Source organism: Numida meleagris, chromosome 1 (assembly GCF_002078875.1).
Source record: "Numida meleagris isolate 19003 breed g44 Domestic line chromosome 1, NumMel1.0, whole genome shotgun sequence".
NCBI lineage: Eukaryota > Metazoa > Chordata > Aves > Galliformes > Numididae > Numida > Numida meleagris.
Genome location: NC_034409.1, coordinates 129,576,135 through 129,597,922, shown reverse-complemented (window position 1 = coordinate 129,597,922; position 21,788 = coordinate 129,576,135). Strand labels below are relative to the sequence as shown.

Here is a 21,788-nt window from a genome sequence, read left to right as displayed (position 1 = left end):
ATCAGACTGCACACAGTTTATGGTGATAGGCCTACCCGTGCAGTACCATATATTGGAGGCTTTTTCACATCTATTTGGAACATCTACTCTGTCCAAAATGATGGAGCTGGAAGAGGTTCCCAGCAAACTATGCAGTTGTTCAGAGAGTCACACGGCTGCAAAGAGAAGAGCACACCACCACTGGCATCTCCTTTCAGAGCCTCTTTTGTACTGTGATGCAGATAACAGAATCTAGAAGGTAGCTCAAAAAATTCGGGTGGTCACCGGTCACCTCAACCCTTTTGTTGCATGGTAATAGGCTGCATTCTGCAAGTCTCAGGTTCAAAAAGCACTGCACAAGATGGCATACCAGTGTGGACCTTTGCACTTAGCAATACTTAAAGCAATCATAAGCACATTCCAGAGCCTCCTCAGCAAACTCAGTCTCAAGGAGAGTTGGTGTCGTGTGTGGACACAGCTTTTCTCAGAGAAAGCACAGTTAAAGCTTGGATTTGCCACAGGGATAATCTTCCTCACTCCAGACGTGGGCATTTGAATGACAAGGTGCTGCACTCCTTGCAAAAAGAGGGAATACTCCTGGGCAGAGAAAGGACTGGGTACAATTATTCTTTCCAGCTTTGCAAAAGGTGGTACCCAGTTGGTCACACTCTTTTCCAAGCAGAGTTGTTAAAAAAAAAGGCCACACATTTTCTTTAATAATCATGTCTAATTTAAGCTTCTGCTCCAAAAACATGTGTTGAAATACATGACTCCAAAGACTGAACCAATTACGGCTTCCTTGTACAAACAAAAACAACAGGGTTAAGCAGAGAATGCATTTTGTGCAGAATATTCGGTTACATTTGCATACCACATATCTGTATTCTTCACTGCTCTTATCTCTTACGTCTAAAAATATTTTGTTTACTCAACATAGCAGAAGCTGGTTCCTAATGCAGTATGTGGCTTTTTTATTAGCATTATACCAATAGTGAATTGGTACACACTCTAATCTGTCTGTGTATCTCTAAGCTATGTTTTGTTCTCTATGCAGATTTTCTTTGTAGCACATTCATTTAATTGTTGCTGCAGTGAGAAAAAAAGAGAAAAAGAGAAAGCAAATACAAGACTAGAATCTCATTTAACCAAGTCAAATGTAGCTCTTTTGATACAAAGGGTATTATTTCAGTTTTATACCAAGGTAAGCTTGTATAAAAAAAAGGCCACAGCACCTTTCAACATTTTCTCAAGTACAATCTTAACATATTACGTAACAAGAATTAAGAAGTTTGGAGAAATAATGAAGCACAGTGTGATTGTTATGTTATGGCTAAGGTTCATAACACTTTAACTGTGAGAAGCGTGCTTCTTTAGGAACATTCTGTTCTCCCCACCCACTCAGCCCTCTTAAATTCAGAACCTTTTCCTATGAACACTATAACCTGAAAGACATTGTTGTGAGATGCTTTTCAGCTTCAGCACTGAAAATTCATGGCCTTGATCTTTTGTCTGAGAGTTTTTTATTAAAGGCAGAGACACAACCACTTTGCAAAACACAGCAATGCAACTCATGGAAGTCTAATTTCACTGTCCTCTAGTTCACTTGATATTTACAGCACAAAGAAGAAAGGATAATTAATACTTATTCCATGGACTCTTCCATCTTTCAGAAGACAGCAGTAAACTATCACTAAAACTCCTATAGGTTCTGGTAAGTATTTTAAAATACTCTTTTATTTTTTATTATTTAAAAAACTCTTTTATTTCATTATGTTTTGCTTTTATTATCTTCTTCAGTTGTCTCATAAGTTCTGTGCTATTCACATTCTGCTATGAGGCATCCATCTTAGAGGCATCACTGCCACACAGACAGATGTTTCACTAAGTAGAGGAGTGTGATCAGGAAACTATAAAAGAATTTGTTCTGGGCAGAATAAAGTGGAGACCCCTTAGACCAGACTAATTCAGTCAGTGTGTGGGTCCTGATTTCAATATGAAGTAACACCATTTTCCCCCAATCCATTTGGATAAGGATGTTACTGAGTTATCTTGAAGTAAGACTAGATGTCTTCACACTACGTTATTTCCTAATGATTTTATGAGTGCAAGCTTATTTCACTTTGAAGTACTCTCTAGTGTCAAAAAAAAACCTCAGTCAAGCAGCTAGCATGCAAAAAATTTGTATGACTGTGCTAACATAACTTACTTTGCAAAAAATTCCTCATAAAAACAAGTCCTGAGACTAGAAAACATGAAGATTTTCCATCCTCTCTCCTCTTGGCAACCCCATTGGTATGAAAAGAATAACTTGAAGTCCTTCATCACAAACTCCTCAGTCCACTTAGAAATGGAGATTCTTTCTATCCATCTAGAGATTTTCCAAAGCAGTTTTGAGTGCAGGCATACCTATACTCACGCATACACGCTTAGAGGAAATTACTACCTGTCTCTGATCTCTCCATCATTAGTTATTCTTTAGGAGTTTAAAATACAACACTCCCAGTGTATTCAGTTCTACATCTTCTGCTTCTGTTTACATTCTTCAATTTTTTTTTTTTTTCAGAAAGCAGTAACAAATGTAAAGAGAAGCTACAAACAAGCTATACAGAGTGCCTGTTTCATTGCTGGTTTTGATCTTTCTGGAGAAGATCTAAGAGGATTCTCCTGAAAGAGACTCCTGACTAAGAAACTTGGCTAGCCAAGGAGAAATCACTGGGGTTTTCACCATTTACCTTCACTCCCATAAAATTATCTTTTTATTCTGTTCTCTAGAGTTCCTTTCGGTCACTGGAAGGAAAGAGAAAGAATGCAAGGAATGAAAACATTTAGTTTTTTCAGATTTGTGTGGTTTCATTCACGAAGATTCAACTTGTGTGTTGTCAAAAGTTCCATACAAGGGGTGGCTAAAACTAGAAAAACAGAGATCACACCCCACAGACAACAGGCAATTCATTTAGCATTTGGAAAATATCTAGGACAAATGTCAGGCCAAGAGCATCTGGTTGTAGCTAAATCATATAATGACTTTCACAAGCACAGTCAACTTTTGGGCACCTACTCTCTCTGGAATCAGCAGATAGACTTGGGGCATGTCCAATTTCTAGAATTGTTAGAATCTGGCTACTAGCCTGAAAGGAAAAGCTGTGGTATGGCAACATAGTTTTACATATAGGACAATAAGTCCTTGTTCTTTTTGTGCCTACATTCTTTTGGGCTAGTGCTGATTAGAAGAACATTTTTTATGTGTGTGTGTGTGTGTGCGTGTGATGTGGCACTTCTTTGCAGCATCATCTACTGTGGAAGCAACACACAGTAAGGTATTGTCTTTAAGAACTAACAGATAGATACAACTCCATCAATTTCCGGGATTTAACCAGAGTATGGTGCCAGTGGGTATTCCATAAATGCTGAGGACATTTATGAATGAGACAATCATTATTCCACTTGGAATAGTCCATGACATATCCTGCTCCTGAATTAACACACTCTAATTCAAGAAGAACCATTGAAAGAAACACACAGATTTAAGAGAACATGTAATACAGACATGTGATAGGAATTCTCTTCATCTGTATTTAGAATTCTAAACCACAGAGAAACAGTCATCTAACAGACATTAAATGTCGGTGTCTAAAACAAATCCAATGAACTAAATCCTTCAAATGTTTAACTTTCTCTATTAACCATAAAGTTACTAGGTGACTATTTTCCACACAAATATCTCAAGTCAGGTAACGAAATCCCACCTCTATCAACACTGTCTCCACAAGGCCCACTGATCAGTTTAATCCTGATCTTTGCATAATCTATACCAGACTCCTATAGGTGCACTCAACAATGATGAATATTCGATAGAGCTTGCATCATGGAACAGTTGCTAAGCACACTCACACCTTCCCTCACAGCTTTCACAAATGTTTTTGGATCCCCTTTGGTGCTAAGCTCTTACATAGAAGTACCCATGAGTAATAGTTTGTACTACCTCCAGTTGGCTAGGAGATGATGTCCTACTCTGGTGGAATTTATTGGTCTCTATTATTCATATTTTTGTCACCTCTTGTCTAGACTGAAACAATGAAATATTCCTAGGCATAGTGCCATTAGCCCCATAAGAAACTAAGAGCCAATACAGAATTCTGCAGGAAAATGTCTTCTCCCGGAAATTACAAAACGGCTGCTTGCTCCCTACACTGCCTAGAAAACATATCAAGTCTTTCTCAGGATTTTGTGTTTTCTTTCAGAAACATTTAATTGCTTCAGCCCTGCATGAGGTCCACATAAGTTTCTGTGATGAAAACCATAGTTAGTATGCCCACTTTTGCTACAAAACAGAACAGTTCTCCATAATCATCAAGTTCACCTTTTACATGGTAAATCAACATGATTTTGTGGAAAAAATTTCCAGAGAAAATAAAAACACTCCCAGCACTCAAAAAAAAAAAAAAAAAAAAAGACATGCCTCCTCAAATATCATTCGTAATATAGCATAGTGTACACCTTATAAGGAGCCCCCACACCCACACAAATTGCATACTGCACACGCAGGGGAAGAAAGAAGGGGAATGAAGAAGCTGCACATCATGAGTGTCATGTATCGCTCAACAGACTAGTGGCAGGAACTCAGATATGATGATGACAACTGTGGGATAACAATGCCTGCAGGACAGAAAAGAATGGGGTAACTGTTCATAACTGAACAAATTTTAGAGAGAAAAGCTTACAGTGCAGCATGCATAAAATTTGTGAAGGCTATGCACAATCTGCTGATTGAGTAATTAACAGATATATAGCAGTCCTAGATTATGCAGAAAAAGTACTTCAGCAGAAAATTAAAGTTCCAAAGAGGAAATTTCAGACCTCAATCTGCCACTGTAAGTATGAGTTTCCCCCTTTCTGTGTATGCATAGCTGAACTTCAGAATATAGGACCTTGAGATAACTTTAGAGTAAAATTTGCCAGAACTTCTTAGCATGGGAAAAAATGTGTCGCATCTTAGCTTTGTTCTTGGATATGGCTGAACGAACTGTTCTGACTGAAATTACTCCCCCAGACTTCACTTCATGCCTGAGGCAGACATCTGGCACGGGAAACTTTAACCAAATAGTTAAAAGGTTTGTAAAACTATCCATAGCTGAAAAAAGGATCTTATCATGGGAAGGGTCAAGCAACTGTAATAACAGGCACTGCTACCCAGCCACAGCAGAATAACAAACTTAAGCCGAAGAGCTCAGAACAACTGTATTTCCATAATCTCTTTTATAGTAGAAAATGACTTGTTATCTTCAGCTTTTGTATCTTGACCTATGTAGGAAAATTTTAAATTCAGTCCTTCATCTAAAAGACTACTCAGAGTTTGATTCCAAGTAACAAATCACTATGCCAGAATAACATTGAGATAAGCAAAGAAAGACCCAGATTATCATTGAAGTGGATGAGAAAAGGTAGATGCATTTTATTAGGTTTTCTCGCATATATGGCAGTCCCATATCTCCTGCCAAATCAGGAATTTTCTAACTCATGAAATCTTCAGTAAAGTCTCAGGATGGAAGCTGGAAGGCATCCAGCAGTTATATGTCCCAAAACCTCAGAGGAGAATTTGGATACTCAAGTATAAACACTGAAAAGCAGCTGACAAATACTCTGCAATTAAGCACAGAGCAATGAAATGTTACTGATACACCTCTTATAAAAGCATGAGCTGTGACAAGCATCTTACTCTATCTAAACAAAAAGATTTCAACAAGAGAGAAGTTAAGAGACGGTCAGAAAATCAGACTGGCGAACAGCTTAAATTAAGCTTGAATGAAGAACAATTTTTATTTCCTGATTATAGGGAACAAAAGCAGAAAAATGATCACTATTTATGCATAAAATGACAGAGAAAGTTCTATTTTCTGTAGAGGGGAAGAAATAAAGTTTAAAATACCTTGTATAAATAAAATATCATTTAAAAAATATGTTTACGTCTGCGATTTTATACTGACTGAATTTACAAGTAGTCCAAACATAAAAGTAAGTGAAAGGAATGACAGAAAAAAAGATTCAGTTTAGTTTATTTAGGTCCTTAATTTATACTTTTGTTTGTAGTGGGCTGCTTTTGTTAACGCTTTTCCTGTAACCTCAGATCATAAAATGAAAGCCTACATAAACTTAGATTTCTGTTAAATGCATTACATTTGAGGAAAAGAAGATCTGAAAGTGAAGCCTCAAATTCAAGAGCCTGAGCTCAGCCTCCACTGATGCTATTCAACACATAAAAATACACTTTCAGCGCTGTTTTAGTTGGCAGTACCATCATCATTCCTGCATTCTGAAATTAGTATAAACAAGCAAATACTCAATGGCAAAGGAAAAAAAGAATAAATACAGAGCTTCACGAGCAGAACTAGGAGTCCAGAAACATACTCTCAGTACTAACTGTTTCTCTTTTCTTCCCTACAGTACAGAGGTAGGAAGTCTTCTCTATTTTAATTCTTATTTCTAGAACACTGGGATAATAAGACTACCCAAACATCCTGTTTATTTTGAAGAAGAGTGCACTATGTCAGCGTTACTTTAAACTAAGAGAAAAAAAGAACAACTGCTGCATAATCCAAAGCTTCAAAATATTATTTGCCATCCTGGAGTCTTATGAACTTTTTAGATTTTTCCAGTCTACTTTGATTATTTGTCTTATTCCATATCTTTTTTGCCTGCTGAACATCTGTAATGGCTTTCAAGAAAAATTTTAAAGCAGTAATTTTTAAGTGTTCTGTTAAGAAACCTAATTTTTGCAATTAGGAATGCAATACTGTAGCTATTGATATTTTCTGATACTTGGACGGAATGTGAGTTGAAGAGTTAAAATCTGTTATGTAAAAAACAATAACAATAAAACATTAGAGAAAAAAAAGCTTGACACGAACTGCAAAGAACTCAAAAGACAGGAAATCTCTTCATTATTCTGATAGGGTGATGAGATGACACAGGGATGACAATCCCCATTTTCCCTTGCGACCAAGAGTGAGTTTTTAGCATTTCAAAATGCTGATCCTTGGGCACAGTCTCTCAACTGCAGTGGAGACACCTTAATGCAGACACATGTCACACACACATGAGCACTGAAAAGAACCTGATAAAAGTAACATAAAATATGCTATTAGATCAGATTATGTTTCCTGTGAGTATGAAAACCAGCAGACTTGTTTATGTTTTGTTCTCAGCACAAAAGGATGATCTGACTCCAGCTATTCAATCAGAGACCGGTCTGGCTGTATGCTTAAAGCTGGTACTCTGCATTGTACACTTCAAACACACAAACAGTTGTGCATTAGCGATACTCTCCAATTTGCTTAAATTAGCCATGTGCTGAAGTGCTTTACTGGACCAGAAGCTAAAGCTCAAAGCCCTAACTGTCTTGACAACATACTGCTTGAAAATGTTACAGAACATTTTCAAAAGATTGTCTTTACTAGCTGAACAAAGCCATCAAATTATAATAACATGAAAACAGCCATTATGGAGTCTACTGAGTGGATACATGCAATTTCTGTTGTTTTTCTTTCTGATTTAAGATTACAGCAACTTTTTAATCTACTTCAGATTTCACCAAAATACAGCAGTTAGATATAAAACAAGATCATGAGCTCACCATTATCATCGTGGGAATACTCTATTCCAGAAACTGTGCATCTTCGGAAAACCATCTTATTTTCAGTAAGTGTCCCAGTCTTGTCTGAAAAGATAAACTGCACCTGACCTAAGTCTTCTGTGATATTTAAAGCTCGGCACTGCAACTGAGAGTCTGTTTCTTCATCATATAAATCTTTATCTTGATGAATAAAGTACACTTGGCAGATTTTAACTATTTCAATGGAAACATACAAAGAAATTGGAATCATAACCTAGAACACACAAAAATAAAGTGAATTAGGAAAAAACAGACTGAATTAGTGAAATCTAATGAATTTGGCAGTAGTCTAGAACGCAAAGAGGCTATGTACTTTAAATGTCTACCGCAAAGCTATCAGCACATTTGAAAATAGTCTATTTGCTGTGTCAGAATAGGAAAACCTGTCATGAACTGTAGACCTGAAATCCATTATTATGTCTGGAAGAGTGATTATTAAAACTTGGACAAAATCAAAACCTTTTTTCTGAGCTAATAAGGTGAGCTTGAAACTAGCCAGGAAAACATAACAAAGCAAAACAAAAAGACAGTGCAGTCAGAATCCTGTAAATGCGAGTGTTTTGCACTTGAAGAATAGCATGAATTTATTCTGCATAAATAATATGCTGCTTAAAAATTCCCTCTGCAGCAACAAGAGAAACAAAATGAGATGTGCAAAGCTTTCCATAGGAACGATCTGTTTGACCTTGGTGTTTGCCAGTGTAGATTATTTGAATGAAGAAAAAAAAAATAACCTCTGAAGAAAGAGATATGAGACGAAGTTTCTCCAGAAAAGATTTTCAGCTGTTTCTTAAGGTTTGTCAAAACTCCATGAAATACCAAATTTGTACTTCAGTTTTAGCCTGCAGATGTTTATTCAGCTGATACAGAGTTGTTAAGAACCACATTTTTTGGAAGTGGTTAAAAATGTATACAACTTATGTTCATAGCAGGACAGTATACCCAAAGTGGTACCCCAAATCTTGGTGTTGTTCCACGGTGGGTGGATAGGAAGCATAAAGCTTGTTTTCTTCCAGGAAGATCCAATCTCTTCCTACTTGTTTAAAATAAAATAGAACACCTGAGTCTTTTAGGGAAGGTTAGTTTTCAGATGTTTTTCTTCTCCAAAGCCAATGTAACTCTGAGAGCTTACTATGTGACCAGTGTGTTTGTTTTCAAGAAAATTTTCACTTTTCACCAGGGGGTAGACCATTTATTTTCTTTAATTTAGATTTCTGGTTATATATTATCCTATTCTCTATATTTAAAATTTGAAGTGTACTTCAAATTTTACTTCTACTATATAGTTCTATATACTTCTACTACTTCTACTACTTGATTAGCTTCTCACATGCCTTAGTGGCATTAGTAGAAGGTGAACTATACACCCTGCACATACATGGAAAACTATAAACACGGGTGGCATTATGCACAACTTGGATACCTGAAAAACTATGATTGCTGTCAGAAATAAATACACTGAAGCTAGAACAGGAGACAAGTATTTGCCATCAGGTCCTGGAACATCAAAAACCGGCTTCTTCTTCTCACCATATTGCCATACCCATAGGCCATGACCTGCAGAAGAATTGAAACAGAGAAAAGTCTATAGCAACTCCAAGATAAAAAAGCATATAATATAAATTTGTCATCAGAGAAGAGTTACATAGGAGATTGATACTTGTTTTCAACTATTCTGTATGACTTGAAAGAGGTTCACAAAACCTACTTTTTTTTTCCACTGGGATTTAGGGCTTGGGAAAGGCATTTGTCTGCTCTTAACGATAGAACCTACAAGTCACTTTTTGGATAAACTTTATCTAAATAAAGCTATTTGGCTAGTGTAAATCAGTAGTTCAGGCTAAGATTAGCAGCAGAGCCAACAGCAGGGAAGCTGAGGAACTAAGAAAAGAAAAAATAATAAGGGTTGCTTAAAATCTTTTGTTATTGATTGTGATGGTAGCTAAATATATATTATATTATTCTGGGAATACATTCTTGTTAAAAACAGAAAGTTGCCTTTTTAAGAAGAGTGCTGGATTTGCACCTAGTTTCTTCTGAAAGATGCAGGAGAGACCTAAAACGGTTTGTCTGATGTTTATAAGGTTAAAATCAAGGATGAATTCCCCCACCATAAAAAGTATTCATATTTTCTTAATCACATGTCAGAAAACAACAAAAGATGACAAAAGCCTACTTTAAAAGTAATCTTTTGAAAGCTGTATCTGTCTAGATTTTAAACTTGCCTTTACATCTTGATACAACAAAGCAGTGTTGAACTTTTGAAAAATAAAAGCAATATTTAAGCCAAGTAAGCAAATTATTTTGTCCCTGTACTACCAATATCCTCCTACTGACGTCTGTACTTCTATTCTTGATTGTAACTACCAAACCTAGAATGACCTACATCAAGACTTGTTTTATAAATATCTTGACTCAGATTTTCTCCACTTATACTGTCTTGACAGAAGATATAAGAACTGCTTGACTCTTACAGAACACAGTGTTGCATGTGTGCAGCACCAGTCACCTCTGGTTTTGAATTGCTCAGCCAAATTTCCTTCCAGCTGTGCGTGGCGGTTATCACCTCCTGCGCTTTGCTTTGCTTTGCTTTGGCCCTCTGCTGGTGGTTTATGTTCTTGGAGCAGAAGTGACAGTAGACATCAGATCTGTCACCTACCGTGTGCTACCTATTCCTATTTACACTCCCACGGCCCAGTGGAGTCATGATGGAACACAGCCTGCTGCCACTGATCACGGCATCGCCTCTCCTGCGGTGGTGGAGGGGACAGCTGCAGACAGGGACTCCCTGCAATTAAGCTTCCCTTCAATTAAGGCACCGTAGCACTTCAACAGCGCCTCGAGGACAGGGCTCCCCCACACTGAGATGCTACACCAAAGTGTCATGAACTCAGTGGAAACAAATACGAGGACTGATTCACAGCTGGAAAAACTCATCTTTAAGCACTATTTGACAATACCTGGAAAAAGGCATGCTGAGACTTAGTAAAATGGCATAAGACTGTTATTAAACTACACTGTGGTTGTTAGGAAACGTTCTAATGTTTCCGACGCATGACTCACACACAAACACAAGAGAACACACAAACGTTAGGGATATGGAATTCATATGCAATATATTAACAATCATTTTGGATGCCAGATAATAAGAGACTCAATTCCTTCTCACGAACAAAGAGGAAAAAAGCCTGAAGAGTATTAAGCTCAGTATTTCCTCAAACACTCCAGGAAGTCCAGAGGATCTTCTAATTGGATTTATGAAGATTTAGATGTTTATGTATTTCTTCTGTTTCAAAACTGCAGCCTTGAGTTGGGGAACAGCAATGTGCTAATTATGTTTACACTCTGGTCATAAATTATTCTGTTGACTGACTAAGGCATGTTATACTCTTCCACCTGTAATTTTGAGGTCACAGCCTATAAAGTGGCTTCTTTTGGACTTGTCATTTTTGGAAGTGATAGAATCTATGCATTTGGATCTCTGGTATTAATGGCTTATACTTGATTGAAACTAAGAACCTATTTAGACAATCCTGTGTACTAAAACATCATGATTTCAAGGAAGAAAATATAATCAAAAAGCAGCTATATGGATTTTATGTTTCAGCGGATACATATGTTTTTGCTGAAGCTAAGCTCATGAATCTCAAGAGAATCTGATTGTTAAGTTTCTATTTTTAAAGAGCACTTACCAATTGCAGAAAACAGACACATGATGAGAAGTATAAGAACACACCAAAGGACATCAGCATTCATCTGTCTTTCAAGCTTACTGCGTTTGTAACGAGGTCCATTATTATTTAACAAAGCTTTGGTCTCATGCCCTGCAGAAGTAATTGCATCAAATGATGTAATACGGATTCCTGTCAGTATTTTAAGGAAACTATAAAAAGGCAGTGTGCTTAGTCAGACAGAAAAGCAACTTTTACCTGCATAGATTACAATTCCTACAACTTCTTCTGTATTTCTAATAGTACATCCACGTAACAAAAGATTTTCTTTGAACAGTCCATCCTTTTTTCCACTTTTATGTACTCTGCAGAAAATTTAAAAACAGAACAAAGCACAGCATGTCAAAACATTAAGCTTGTTAAATCATACTCTGTAATACAACAAGCCAAGGAAACATCTTCAAAATTTAAGAAGTTTTTCTCAACCTGACAGTGAAATATTCCCTTAGTTCTTCCTCCTGGGACAATCCTCTAGCAGACTCTGAAAACTGAGAATCCCTACCCAGGAATCCCAGACATGCAGCAGTGCAGCTGGAGCACAACCAATTGCTCTGACTAGGCTGTGGGATATGCAAATGTACTGGACAAATGTTCACCAGAGATATGAAGGCCAAATCTATAGCAAGTACACAGCCAGTCCTATGCTTTGAAAATGCATCAAACTTTCTGTGCATGTACAAATTCTGCACGTGCAATCAACAGTAAACCCAATCCATCTACAGAGCAGTTGTGTAGTGCATAATGCTTACACAGCATTCATACATTTTAATCGAAGAAATACAAGCAAATTGGGAAAGGGCAGTGCTTCAGATACAGCGACACTAAGAAAGACATACCATGGATGGTATATGTCAGTCAGTTTAGTGAAAAACAAAGGAAAAAATTTCTGTGAGTTCATCAATAAGGGAGTGTCTCACTGTGTAGGAAAGATGAAATGGCATGCACTCTGATGACTGCATGCACCAAAGCACATGAGAAAAATGGAACAACGCTACATTTTCACTACAACTTCTTACTGCCTGCTCTGTACAAACTGACTCAAATTTCAGTTGATTGAGAACCGCAGAAAACAGCCTTATGAGAATTAATTGCCACAAGGAAAATGCTGAGCGATAATAACAACTACTAAAGCATAGGGTTAGAATGTTTTATTAAGAAAGACAAATCAAATAATAGTTTCAGACCTTTTCTGCTTGAATAAAATGTAATTTAACAGTAGTATCCTAATGCCTCCGAGCAGATGAAAGCAATCTGAAATGTGTCCAGAGCATCAAAATCATCACACTTCCAAATTCTAAAATATTCAACAGCAATAGGAAACTAATAAAAGCTTGGAGTTCAATGCATTATGCTTAAACTAACAGTGTTGTTGTAACGCCAAACTTTATGGCTACCTGGATTTGAACATTTAAAACAGTGTCCCCTGAAATCTGCAAACTAGCTTAAAACTGTGATTTTTACAAAAAAGTGAATTTCTTTTTATCTGCTTCCTATCTGCTAAGCCTTCATCCCTGGGTTGTATCTGTCTGCTTTTCTCTTAACATTAGAACCTTCGATTTTTCTAAACAGAAGACCAAAATTATACTTTTAGCACATACTCGTAGGATCTCAGGCCTGAAGAACTGTATCAAATATCCTCAGATCTGCAAGAAAAAAAAGGCTTCACAGTGGTGAAACCTTTGTAGTCAACCCCAGCCTAGTAGGGCTAACTGCAGAATAATCAACTGGTTAATTGCTAAGCAAAATGCTAAGCAGCCCTTAATCAATGCTCTGAATGAATAGAATGTACCCATAAATAATATACAGATACATATGCACATATATAGTACATATATACAGACACATGTGCAGACCCCTCTTTATTTCAGTGTAATATACTGAATAATAATACCCCTTCCTTGCTTCTAAGAGCTCAAAAATATAAATTAACAGCACAGGTGTTTCAACAGCTATGTTTAGCTTTTCACAGCTAGGGAAACGGAGAAACAGTGGTGGATCTGAGAGCTGAGGTAGCTGCAGCAGTGATAACATCTAATCAGGGACCAGAAACAAATACGGAGGGTAAGAGGTAGATAACACTGCTGGCAATTTTGATACAAAAATGATTTTTTTTTTCATAAGGGGTAAACAACTTCTGCTTAGCCCAACCTCCCCATGGGCCTCATGTACGAAAAGAGGTTTTGTTCAGCAAATATCTATAACTCACTGTTTCACCTTTTGCCAACAGAGCTTAAAAAACTGAGGGTTGCTGCATGTCAATAGGTGTAAATACTCATTACCAGCTGGAGAACTACCCACATTTTGCTGGGCTTACACTATGGGGAATAATTTTGTAATGAATCAATGCTGCAGAAAATACACTATCACCAAGATTCTGACACTCCTCTGCTTTTCAAGATGGAACAGTGCTTTAGCCTTCCTTCCTCATAAAAGGATGTTAGTTTGAGTTCCCAATTAAGTTTCCAAACCATACTTATGAATTCTTTTAACAAATAGATTTGTTAAAGACAAATCTACTTAGGAAGTAATAGCTTTGGCTTACGATTTTATAACCTTTGCCAGTTCTTTATACTTCTTGACAGTAACAGTGGACTGTGATAGGGATGTACACAGCATGATTACTTGTGAGCTTGTTCTTGCTTAGCTTGTACCACATCTTGTACGTTTTCCCTCGGTACTTAGCCTGCACTAAATAGCAAGGTGACCTATCAATGCTATATTCAAAAGACAATATTTTCTTTCCTTCCCTGGTTTCTCAGATTTCTTACAAAGCAAGTGGTGGAGCTGTCATTGCTTCCCAGCACTTGAGGATCCCTAAGAAAATACTCTGCAGTCTTCAAAGGGGCCTCAGTGTCATCACTGTGTCAACAGTTAACGGGCTGGTTCTGCCCAGTTCCGTGACTAATGGGGTGGGGGACCCATGGACCCATGCCCCGGGAAAGGGAAAAGGGAAAAGGGTAGGGAGATGGGCCTAAAAACAAAACAGCGGCAACGATCTGGGGAGAAACAAACTCATTTACTAAATAAGATATCGGAATGCAAAATAACACACTATAATACAATACAATTACAATTTAAGCTAATAAATCCAATAAAATGAGAGAGAGTGTCCAAAATTAAGGTAGGCCTTACTCTAGTACCGATGGTGAGACGGCTGGGGAGCAAGATGCTGCCGGGACAAGAGTCGGGAAGAGAAGAGGGGAGAATGTCTCGTGATATGAGAACAGTTTTATCTTTCCCTCTGAACGGAAAATAGTAACATAACAGCAAAGTCCTCTGGGGAATGTAGTTCTTCTCTTCTGAGAACCAGGTACCCAGAACTATCCACGATCCACAGAACTGGAGCATTAACTCTTTAACTCCCAATACACTACATGATGTTACGATGTGAAATACTGATAACCAAAAATCATAAAACCATGACACACTGAAAAGAACCTTCCTGACTCCCAGTGCTGATTGAAATGTATTCTCATGGTCTTTGTACCACTAGAGCTTGTCAGAGAGATATTGACATGTAAGTTAATACATTTCTTTTCCTTAAAAAGATTGTAATGTGATTTGAAATTACTTCGGTCCTGCAAACTCAGGTCAAGGATTTGAAACAGAAGTGCATGCATGCATTCCTATTATTGCTATTATTGTTCCTTCCTACATTCATTTTGGAACTTTCCAAGTAAATCTTCTGATGCCGCATGGTTAGATAAATATTTCTGTGCTTTTCTTACAAAAAAGCCTTTTACCTTTCAGAGAAAAGCTGAGAAGCTGGAATGCAAACTATGACTTCCCCTTTCCCCTTGCACACATACACATAAAAAAGGTAGGAACAAGATTTTGAGGCCAATTTTGTTATTTTTGGAAGCTGGTACAGAATTTTTGAATGTTTGCCGTGCATACTGTACATACTCTGGCTAGACCCAAGCAGGCAGAGGGCATGTTAGGTTTTACTCTATTCTTTTTACCCAGAAGATTTCTTACAGAGTAAATATGCTTGGGATACACGAGGGTGCAGAAACAGCAGAACAACACTGAAGCAAGCACTTCAGGGCAGGCAGTCTCCCTGCCCATTTGCACATCCAGAGCGCGTTCAGTGCAGGTCGTGCCAGTGTAACTGAAGAAGTTATGTGTAGTAATGTGTATGCTACTATTTTGTAGACATAGATAGGATAGGGACAGGCCTATCTCAATGCATTTTACAGTATTTTTATTGGTTTGTATTATCGTATCTTTTCTCACTATGAGCTGCCTGTGCTACACTGATTATCTATAACGACCACTTCAGAATTTTTACAATATGCACACACACACAAATATTTATAGTCCCCTAAAAATTGTCAACATAGACATGAGAACTACATTTCATATTTCAAACACAAAAAGATAGACTTCTTCAGAAATAGAAACCTACCGTGTTCACAGCATTCTTATTTAAATAGCCTAGTAGCATTTCTTTTCAGTTGAGCTACTGTCAACTAGGAGCTATCTGGATCTGTCTTTCAAGCAGTGACCAATGGTAAGATTTTGAGTTAAGATTTGATTTTAACATGGCAATTACATGCTTCTACTTAGATGTGCTAATTACTATCCATTTTGCTAACATGAAGTATAACCATGATTTCATGATACTAATGAAGAAAATCAAAAACCTCTCTCTCCATTGACAAACTTGGAGACTGAGAGTTTATTTGTGGACAACTGGTCCTTCTTCCCTTCAAATGTCCCATAGACCTTTAGCTGTAAACGTCTTGGAGCATAGCTGATGACACCTGGAAATCATCTGATGATTTTTGTCAGATTCACAAGTGATGTCTTGACTTTTTGCTGTGCAAAAATACATTCATGTCATTTGTTAAACAGCCTTCCAGAAGATTCTATGGTGTTATTTGCTACATAACTTGTCTCTGTAACTTACATGATACTGAACTTATCCACATGGAGTATATAAATAAATACATAATTTAAGACAAATTTATGTGTATCTTCTATAGCACTCAGAACTAGTGAAAGATATCCCAGTCCATGGACTAGATGATTTTTAAAGGTGTCTTTCAACTCCAACCATTCTATTATCCTATGCTCAATATTTGGGAACTGCGATTCAAACACATGAGGTGTGCAAGAAAAGTTGCCAAACTTTCCATTTCCATATCTGGAAATGTCATTTCTGGAGTACAGCAGGCTCTCTATTAATGTAGACAGTTCCACACTCTCACACAGCAGTGTCTAATCCTAAACTTTTATCTTTACATGAACTGTAGGGCTTTGTGCTGTTAAATAAAGGAACACATTTTCCCACACTACAACTTGATGTAGTTTTGAAAAAGCTAGACTGATTCACACCAGTTGACAGTACATCCTACACAATCTGTGACATCTCAGAGTAGTAACTGAGCTGGTAAATAGCATCATTATAAAAAAACTCCCTAAGCCCCAGCAATTTTCAATCCTTGTACCATTTACACAATTCAATAGTGCTCATCACTTCCAATCCAAACAGATGATAAATTATGGTATTCTAAAAAAGAATTAGTGTCTGTTTAGCGCTTTTAATTAAAATTTAGACAAAAAAATATTCAGTATCCTGGGATCTCATGTTGTATGAAGACTATAGAAAAACACAAGAGTGCATCTCTTAAGTAACTGCTAGTGCTGGCATGCCTACACTGCAGTCCTGGTTACATTAGAAGCAAAGTGCTGTGTACATACTAAAACATTTCTTGTTTGTTTCCGAGCAGAACAAATCGGGCAGGGATGAGCACCCAGTTAACGTAGCTCTGTTTGTTTAGAATTAAGTTAAGTGGTTGTACATAATTCTGCATGGTAATGTACAATTGTTTTATTTTGTCTGAGTGAGAAGAAAGGAATATTGCCATAGCTGGACAAATATCAGTTTCCTATTCTAATTTTCCTCAATGACACTTATATTAAAAGAAACATCAAACAGACACATCTTCATAAAAAGAGAGTAAAACAGATTGTGCTTGTTTGTTGGCCCTCTTGGACTGCTTTTCTATTTCCTACCACTTCCAAACTGGCTTTTTTTGATCCATGGGGGGTGGGAAAGGGAGAATAGAGGCTGCAATTGCACCACTTCATGCACTCATTCTGGAGCGTAAACTGATTCTGGAGTGTAAATTGATCAAAGCTAACAACTACAACTCCCTTGGAGGAGAGGATATTCAGCAGTGACAATGACACAGCTTATATAACACAGACCAAACCAAAACAGCAAGTATTTTATTCTGTATCAGAGGAAGGGAGTGTATACCAAAAGATATTACATGAAATACTCACATGGAACCTCGAAACCTACTTAAGTCGTTGTTAGGATTCTCGCATTCAATGACACTGGTGAACTTCAAGGGGTCAAATTCTGAGTCCTGAAATAATAAAAGTATTAATTACTTATTGCAAAGACTTGCAAATTATAGCCAGAACCACTTTCTTAAAAAGCTTTCTCAATATCTCAAAGTCCAATTTTTTTTTAAAGGCAGTCAGATGAATGACACTGACCGCTGGCACTGAAAATCAAAGGGACCTGAGGAACACCAAATTTCTGTAGGTGCTTTGCAAAGTCTCCCTTACTTTTTTTGTGAAAGAGTATGAGCTTCTAAAGGCACTAGATAAAAGAATCCAAAACCACAAGTCAAATGAATTTTGCGTGGAGTGGAAAAACAAAATTTCTCTGGGAAGGCTCAAAATACTCAAAAGAATCATTATATACCACGTACAGTGAAATTACTGCGTAAGTCAATACAGTGTCTATTATGACAAAGCTAACATGAGTTCTTGAAATATTAGGTAGAATTCTTAATTGCTTTATATTAATAATAAAGAAATTCATCTTCTACAGTAAATTAGACATTTATAGCAAAATAACTATTTCCTAACAGCTAAAACCTTGGTTCTCTAGCTCATTAGTCCAAAGCTGGTATTTTTGCTGACTGCAGATTTGTTTACCTGTAGGCAACACCTTGTTGTGTCAGAGTTAAAACATCCTACCACAGGATAATTATTTGATTTTGTTAAATAAAAATCTTTCTTCTTTGACAGATTAAATAAGCCATGCAGTTAAACGAGAGATACCTGGTTCTGCTGCTGAGACATCTGTTTGTCTCCAGAAATGCAGACTACCCTTAGGAAACTGCTTTACCCACCGAATGAAAGAATCAATTATGAATCATCATTTTATTCAATCTTCAACAGTGATAACACTGCAAATATTATGTTTTATTACGGTTTTGCTGAGCAGCTGTAGACTCCAATCACTATTTTACAGGAAAGGCTTCCTGAGAAATAGTAACCGAGAGACAAACGTTTCAGCTCTCTTTTCAGCTTCTCTGAAACCCACAGGTGTCTCAAATATGTATATTTTTTTAATATTGATTTAATTCAGAAGAAGTGAAAGAAACTACATTTTAAATAAGAAATAAAAGAGATCAGAGAATATGTTAGGATCACAATGAGTGGTAATCCTTAAAGGGAGATGAAGAATTTTACCAAATACCCTTGGAAGAAAGACCAACTTACAGTACATAGGAGACAATTCAAACCACCCAAATCTAACACTGCTAGAATCCTTTACTGTAATTTTGAGAAACAAGAGATGTTAAGAGAACTGGGAAGCTGGGCTGTCACTTTGAGACAGCTACAGCACACAAGAGTGAAGAATCTCTTTTATATGCAAAACTGAACTTGTAAACAAGGGGAAAAAAAGCAATAAAAACAGAGGCCAGCTTTGAGCCACGCTGAGAATCAGACTTCCTAAATTATATCAAAGTTGGCAGTCAGGTACCTGAGACTCAGCAAGAAATCCAGATGATCTCCACAAGAACTACTGTTGTTATTTAAGCTCACTGGATATTTCTCCTGATCAACCATAAACTCCTCTAGGTGACTGAGTTTGATTCTGGAAATGTTCAGTAGTATCTAGTCCTGCAGAGGCACCTAAACTTTCATTAGACTTTAGAACAGGGCAGACTCTGTAAAGCTGCATGTTCATCCCCTTTGAGCCTTATTCCTCAGCTACTCCCTGCAGATAGGTAAAGCTATTAGTAGTCCCAAGGAAAGAATCGCTGGTTGGAATAGGTATTGTGAAGCTTCCAGGTCTCAGCATATGAGATCTGTTACCACATCCCTTAATCTGGGCACTACTACCTCTTGAGTCCTTGCCTTCTGCTTTCTAAGGTGCACATCTACAGACACTGCACCACCACCAAAGTAACGGAAGAAACCTACAAATACTGCTCAAAGTGTTTCAGTAATAATCTCTCTCTCTCTCTAAGTATTGTGGTAAAGCAGAACCACCACGGTAGTTTAAATTGCATTTGCAAATTGGAGGGGAAGAACAGACAGGAAAGGGAAGCATTACTGTCTTCTCCTTATAATACACACATTGATAAAAGTGTTTGTTCATTTAGCACAAATTTTCATTCAGCGGTCTTAAAACAAGAAAAGAAAGAAATCTCAGCACCTTTGCTGAATGTCTCTGAGAGAATCCTGGAGACACTTCACAACAAAAATCAGTGTAATCTTTCAAGTGCAAGCTTTCGCTGGCTGCTAAAATCATCACAGAGAGCACGCCTTTCTGCACCATACAGATGTATTAACGTTCACTTTTACAGCTGAACTTCCGTTCTGCTATGAATTCATGTCAGCAAAGCCAACAACTTTACAAATAAGAAAAAAATCTGCTTAAAAACTAGAGATAAGGTCTTCACAAATAAAAAAAAAAAAAAAAAGAAGGAAGGATCTTGAAGATCTCTGTCAAGATTAGGGAGGACTAAACCTACCCAACCTCTACATCATTACGATGCAACACGCTCTTTTCTCCTGTTTGTTGGGTTCTTTGTGTTTATGACTCAGTTTTGGAACGAAAAGTCCCAAATCGTTAAATCTAACCGTCTGTGTACTTGTGTTCTGTTACAATTAACTTGAAATACGTGATTATGGTCTTTAACCAGATAATATCTGGGAGGGGAGAAAATCCAATTAGAACAGTAGTTTACGTAAGGGAACAAAGCAGCTAAACTCTGATTTATTGCAAAGGTTCTTTGGTTTATTAATAAATAAAATAGCTGCAACTCTTCCCTGTGAAATGGAAGTGCAGATTTACACTGTATATTATAGCTGACAGCAGTGTTTTGATGTGAAAATGCTTTTGGAAAACAAAAGAACAAATACGTTAAACTGCCTGTGTGTGACTGCTTTCAGTGGTTATAAAGAAGCAGAAAGCTAACGTAATCAAAGTTCTGTTCGTTTTTAGGCTGGTACCCACACTTCAATAACAAATGAAACAAACCATGATAATATTCTACTATATTAAAGCTATGGAAAGCTGCAGCTAGAAGGAAGTTAAAACAAAAGCACAGCTTTTCTAGTGCATGAATCACGATTTCTGTTGTTTTCTAGGTAAAAGTACATGAAAAAAAGAAACTCTCCACCAGTATCTTTAATTTTTCTCTTGCAGTGCATCACTGTTAAGACACAGACTACACGATCAAAACATGGTCAAAATAACAACTTTTGTGCAGTGGTTATCTCCTATGCTAGATTTTCAAGTGTTTTACTTCCCATGTACAGAACTGGTAGGTATTAAACCTGCCACAGCCTGGAGAGAATGCAAAGTTTCATGCTTAGCCAGATTGGTATTTTTTTTATTTGAGGCTTTCCAGTGCCTAGTTTCCCTAAAAAATTGACTTATTTGTCTCCAAGAAGACATAACAACATCAGGCTACTCACAAAAAGCAGCCAGAGGTGATTTTTTTCTTTTTTAGCATACGTACTATACAGTATGTACACCTATCATACGGCACCTTTGCATGTCTCCCAGGCTTGTGCCTTGTGCACTGTTGATTTGAACAACTGACTTTCTGGTTGAAATAAATCTGAGAGACTTTCTGACTCCAAATAACTTTCCCAAAGTATCACACAAAATTACTGGACAGCAATGGCTAGGGCTTAATTATCACAGAATCACAGAATTTTTAAGGTTGGAAAAGACCACTAGGATCATCTAGTCTAACCATCAACCCATCACCACCATGCCTGCTAACCATGTCTCTCACTGTCACATCCAAACATTTCTTGAACACCTCCAGAGATGGTGACTCCACCCTGGGCAGCCTGTGCCAGCACCTCTCCACTCTTTCTGAGAAGAACTTTTTCCCAATATCCAACCTGAACCTTCCCTGGCACAACTTAAGGCCACTACATTCATGTCAGTAAGATTTTTCTCTTGAACAACTTGTTCTCCTTCATATTCTTGTATTCTGCTAGAATATAAATTTATATTAATATCATTATTTCTACAGGTAAATCCCTGTAAACCATAAGTAAGGCAAAATACCTTGCTTATCCTTTAAGCAGAGTTCTTACTACTAGGCAGGGTTTAATTCAGAGCACAAACT

General features: G+C 37.3%; 1 protein-coding gene across 2 annotated transcripts in view; it reads right to left on the bottom strand.

Annotated features, from left to right (window-relative positions):
* Positions 1-21,788, bottom strand: part of ATP10A (ATPase phospholipid transporting 10A (putative)) — a 111,496-nt gene that overhangs the window by 30,781 nt on the left and 58,927 nt on the right. For both annotated transcript variants that reach the window (XR_002443322.1, XM_021412342.1), the window contains exons 3-7: positions 17,674-17,759; positions 11,578-11,684; positions 11,341-11,472; positions 9,072-9,205; positions 7,610-7,862 (exon numbers count right to left, since the gene is read on the bottom strand). Coding sequence is in view for 1 of the 2 variants with exons in the window: in XM_021412342.1 (XP_021268017.1) it covers positions 7,610-7,862; positions 9,072-9,205; positions 11,341-11,472; positions 11,578-11,684; positions 17,674-17,759 (712 nt within the window). In the remaining variant the exon portion in view is untranslated. The remainder of the gene's footprint in view (positions 1-7,609; positions 7,863-9,071; positions 9,206-11,340; positions 11,473-11,577; positions 11,685-17,673; positions 17,760-21,788) is intronic.